Source organism: Syngnathus typhle, linkage group LG20 (genome assembly GCF_033458585.1).
Source record: "Syngnathus typhle isolate RoL2023-S1 ecotype Sweden linkage group LG20, RoL_Styp_1.0, whole genome shotgun sequence".
In the NCBI taxonomy this organism is placed as follows: domain Eukaryota; kingdom Metazoa; phylum Chordata; class Actinopteri; order Syngnathiformes; family Syngnathidae; genus Syngnathus; species Syngnathus typhle.
Window position 1 is genome coordinate 7196231 of NC_083757.1, and position 5248 is coordinate 7201478.

The window sequence follows — 5248 nt, forward strand, 5'->3', positions numbered from 1 at the left end:
CCTGCTTGCCTCCATTTTGGACATTCTACCTCCACCTTCAAAAGGGTATGAGCAACAGCTGTACACAGTGTTTTCAGATAAGCGTGTGACAATAACTATACAACATCTAACCTTTGAAATTTTAAGTTTAATAATACAATTTGGTCAGGGTTGGCGGGCCGGATTAAACGGTCCCGTGGGCCGGATGTGGCCGGACAGGCTATGCAGTTAGACTCTAACTGCATAGCCTGTCTGTAGTCAGCCGTGTGATTACGCAATCCTCAGAGGAGGCAAGGCAGGAAGTTGACTCCTCTGAGCGAATCGTCTTCGGTTTTAAAATAACTAAAAATTCGGTGATTTTGGTTCAAAATGATACAAAACTACTGAAATTAAAAGGAAAATGACTATATAATAAAAACAATTTAATTTGTTTTTTTCCCTTTTCATGATGGCAGGGGAGGCACAGCCACGTCACTGCCTTGGCCTTCGAGGCCTTTGTACGAGAAGTTGAGCTCCCCTCATTTGCACGACTGCAGTCGGGTCGAGGAGCTCACTAGCCGAGTGGCCCTGTGGCAAAGCAAAGCGAGCCGTTTGTCGGTAAAGCTGATCTGAGATTGCGTCTCCAGTAGACCTGACTCATTGCGCTTGCCATTGTTCCCGAGCAGGTTGGAGCGAGGAACGAGGGAAGGGTCATGGACGAGCAAAGTCGTCCGACCCGCTTTTGGATAACCGCACAGTGTTCTCGGAGCCTGCCGAGGCAAGGCAAATGAAAGCTTAGGACTGGATGTGTGGACCGGCTGTCTGTCCATTTGAGAAGCTCGTGCAGAGTCCTTGCCAGGCGACAGCAACCTATGTAAATTTTTCAACTGAAACTAACTTTGACGTCAATCGCTAATTGATAGATTACGAAACAATGCGGCTCGACTGGATACGCGTCTTGATTACGCACGCAGCAGGTACAAACAATTCATTTTCTAAGACGAAGGTGTGGTGGTGAAACAATTGGGGCCTCGCCTCAGTGAGGGTTGGCCGCCGGTTAATGTCACGGTCTTAATTAGTGATCGCGAGTTGTCTGGGAGGCAATATAAAACGTCGGCACGAGACAGAGAGTGAGAAACACATTCATCAGAGCTCTACTCAGGCTGTTGCAGCGAACCTAACTGAGACGTAAGTACTGAGAGGAGATCCGAGTTTCCGTTGCAATCGCGCAAAAAAGCTTGAAGGACGTTTCTGCAGTGACACCGAAGACGTTGGACATTGAATTTGAAGCCAACCTGTCTGCTGCGGGTCAGCTTTTTTTTTACGCACTTCAAGATTTGAAGATGAGCACAGTGAAAGAACAGATCGTTAAGAAAAGATTGTTATTAAGGCAGCATTAAGTGGATCGAGGCTTCCGTCCTCTTGGGTGCCAGGTATGGGTGGGTGCATTTGCTGTGTGCTGTGACCGCGGACTTTTTAACAAAGGGCGTGAGCGGGTTGTCGGCTTGCGCTCCGGCTCCCTTCGGGGGCTTTGTCTGCGCTGTCTACCTCAGTCTTTTCCTTTGCGGCAAGGACGTTGACGCGGCCAAAGCCAAACCTCTCTGGGATCAGTCCCTATGTAGAAAGTCAAAGCCAGACAAGGTCGGTTTTCAGCTCCATGTGCGGAAATGCCACACCCGTCGAGATTGGCACGCTTGCCAGGTGTTACGCAAGTTAGCTACAATGAAGGGCGACGTCCGGTCTTAGGGCTCTCTGAGCCTCTTGTGCCAATTTGCCACTGTTGTGCCAATTTGCAATCTTTTGGTAAAAAAGCAAAGTCGACTGAAGTTAGCCTGGTACTCAGTTCCCCTTTTTATCATTTGTACAGCAATCAACAATCTCCTTTGCTTGGTCACTTCAGAGACTGGAAAAGCACGAGGATGAACATCAAAACTTTTGTTGGAGTCATTTTGTTATTTGGTAAGTAATCTGACCAGACGATTGTAATAAAGAGCTTTGTGTCATCATGTAAAATATCTGACAAAACATGACAACCGAAACAGGAACAATTTCTGAGGGACTTCAGCGACATGGCGGTGGTGGGAGAGTGCTCCTTCAGTTGGACACCACCCTTGACGAGAACGACCCCATTGCAACCACCGCGGCCACAGGGCCAACCACCGTCAGCACAGGGTCAACCACTGGCAACCCAGGGGTCACCGATGACGCAGCCACTCCCACTACCGTCGCAGTGACAACCAACAATGGCACAACCAATACCCAAATAGTGACTGAAACCGTTGCACAAGTGGCAATTCGAAGATCAGCAGAGACAGCGGTAGCGGCGTCCACAACTGCTGCATCGACAGCAGCGTTATTGGCCAGCTCAGCTGCGGCAGCAACCGCCGCGGCCTCAGGGGGGTCCTTGCTAGCAGAAGCTGCTGCAGAAGAGGCTTCGTCCGCTGCGGACGGGGCGGCCGATGCGGCGCTGGAGTTTGCGCAAGGCAGTATCAATGCGAGCGAGGCCGCAGCCGCGGCGGCCGATGCTGCCACTGCGGCTGAAAACGCTGCAGCGACTTCACAGGGGGCTGCACAGGGAGCGAGTGGGAACTTGTCCATGCTGGCACTCCAACTGTCCCAAGCAGCAGAAAATGCAGCAACCATCGCCAGGTCTGCCGCAAACACATCCGCCTTAGCGGCCAACGTGATGGGCTCGGCACTCACAGCAGATCAGGCAATGTCCATCATACAAGACGCCAGAAACGCCAACGAACAGGCGGGGTCGGCAGCACAAGAACTCCGAGCTTTACTCAATTCAGACCTACCGCCAGATGTCGAGGCAAGCGTCCGCCAAGCCATCATAGCGGCCGAGAGTTCGGCCGCGTTGGCAGAAGAAACGGCAGCTCAGGCGCAAGCTGCGCTCGACACGGCAGACCAAGCTGCGGCGCCCAGTGAAGGAGACACGGAAGCTGAGTTAGCCGGCCAATTAGCGCTCCTCCAAATCCAAACTGCAGCACAAAGCGCAGGCGCAGCAGCAGAAGCTGCGGGAGCACCACCCGGAGCTGTACAAGCTTCAAGACAAGCCTCCCTGGCAGCCGCGGCAGCGTCCCTCGCCGCCTCGGCAGCGGCCGTCACCGGGCAATCCACCGGAGCTGATCTTGACGGTGTCATCAACACCGCTTTGGAAAGGGCGGAGGAGGCAAATCTTGCAGCCCAGTCGGTTGCCAATGGAGACGCAGAGCCGCAGGTGGCCAGAGATGCCGCGGACGCTGCCGCGAATGCAGCAGAGGCGGCGGCCGAAGCAGCGCGACAAGCCTCGTCGACGGGAAGCATCGATGGAGAAGCGGCACAGGTGTCGCAGGACGCGGCGGAGCTGGCCAGCAGAGCGGCGACGGTGGAACCCGATGAATTTGACGACACTGCCGCACAGTTTGCAACGGTTGCAAGGAATGCTAGAATACTATTTTCAAATCGGTTGTCATCCATGCTGCCGCCTGAAACGTTGACGGCCATTCAAGGTGCAGAAGAGGTAGCGGCGCTGGCGGAAGTTGCAGGAGTCGCAGCCGAAGCAGCAGACAATTTATCAGGCGCACAAAGTTTAGTGGCGGTCACAAATGCAACAACTCGATCAGCGATGGAGATGGTGCGCGACCTACCAGAAGGAACGGCGCTGAGCTTGGCCCGAGATTCATTAGGGGTCGGCTTGACGGCCTCGGCCGCGGCAGTAAGCGCCACGTGCTCGGCGGCTGCGGCGGGAGCCGGAGCAGAATCGGCAGCCAGAGTCGCCTTGAGCGCCGCAGAGGATGCGGCGAGCGCTGCCACCTCGCTGAGCAACGGTCAAGGCACCCTGAGTTCCACAGTGGACGCTGGACTGGCGGCGTCCCGTGAAGCCAATAACGCTGCCCAGGCGGCCATGTCAGCATCGCAAAACGGATCGGAGATGGACATGGAGCTGGCCGGCCTGGCCGCCGAGGCGGCCCGAATAGCGTCTAGGGCGACTGAGTCAGCGCAAAGCGTGGCCTCGGCCGAAGCGACGACGCAAACCATAGCGAACGCCCGCCAAGTGGCCAGACAAGTGGACGACGACTGGAGGAACTTGACGGCGCGGGTGCAGGGCATGCTGACGGATAATCCACAGGGAGGTCTCGGGGGGTTTTTGAATCAGCTGGCCTTGCTGAACGTAGCGTCCACAACGCAGGCAACCACTGAGGCCACCAGGCAAGTGGCAGACTTGGCCGTGACGACAACCACCACGACGGGCCCGCTCCTCAACGCCGAGACGGCCACCATGCAATCTCTGGCGAGAGTGGCGGCCTCCACTGCCAACTTGGCCGTGAGAGGAGCAAACACCTCGCTGGCCAACCTTGTACAAACCAGTGGCGCCCGGCGCCCCTCACTCAGTGCCGCCACCGCCGCCGCCACCACGGCCGCCCTGCTCATGTTCATGCTCTAAAATCTGTTTTCAATTTTGTAAATTTGTACATTGAGGGAAGAAATGTATCTGCTTGTCCTCGTGTTATGATTTGTATTTCAAATGTGCTCGTCATATATTCACTCGCATTGGCCAAAGTGAACCGCATGTGTCTGCCGGGACGCCATCATGAACGTCAGCGACCATGACTGCATGAGTTGTACTTCCGCTACTTTTGGGACGCACCTGAAAGAACATGTCGGAGTTGCGCGTCAGACCCGATGAAGACAAGTGATGAGTTGGACTCGCCTCGCACATCATCGTGAAGCCAAGCGTGGAGAGGAAATGATTGTGCGTGGCTTCCAATAGGTGGAACGAGGGTGACGTGGCGCAGACGAACTGATCCGTCCGTTCATCCGTCTTCATTGATGGAACGCTGTTGCCTTCTTCGCTGGACACAATAAAAGAGAAATTAATTCAATGCCTCCTCTTTGCTTCTCTGCAATGCGAAACCCTAAGGTGCTGCCATAGGTCCGTTAACAGCGTAAAAAGCCCACACGTTTCACACAAAGCACGTCGGACTGTTAACGCAAGCCAACACGATCATCGGGGGACGTCGACTGCAGATGTCCTCACGTCATCACTGACCCAATACACCGTAGGCACCGTGTCGCAGCCCATATTTGCGTGAACTCATAGAATAATTACATACATACAGTAATCCCTCGTTTATCACGGATAATTGGTTCCAAGACCACGCGCGATATGTGAAAATCCGCCAAGTAGTCACCCTTTTTTTTAACATACATTAATTTGTTTGTGTATCAATAAGTGTATATTAAAACATATAAGGGCATATGTTATCATTAGAACATTACCGTTTTTTTCCGTGTATAGTGC

At 53.9% G+C, this 5248-nt stretch overlaps 1 protein-coding gene across 2 annotated transcripts; it reads left to right on the forward strand.

Moving 5' to 3' along the window:
* The first annotated feature begins 967 nt into the window (after positions 1 to 967).
* Positions 968 to 4829, forward strand: LOC133144489 (ice-structuring glycoprotein-like). 2 transcript variants are annotated; one of them, XM_061267225.1, is made up of 3 exons: positions 968 to 1266; positions 1826 to 1917; positions 2001 to 4829. In XM_061267225.1, the coding sequence occupies exons 2-3, from the start codon at positions 1878 to 1880 to the stop codon at positions 4388 to 4390; spliced, it is 2430 nt and encodes an 809-aa protein (XP_061123209.1). In that variant the 5' UTR covers positions 968 to 1266; positions 1826 to 1877; the 3' UTR covers positions 4391 to 4829. The 2 variants fall into 2 exon arrangements, with proteins under 2 accessions (XP_061123209.1, XP_061123208.1); XM_061267224.1 differs by having other exon boundaries at positions 971 to 1146.
* Positions 4830 to 5248: the final 419 nt, after the last annotated feature.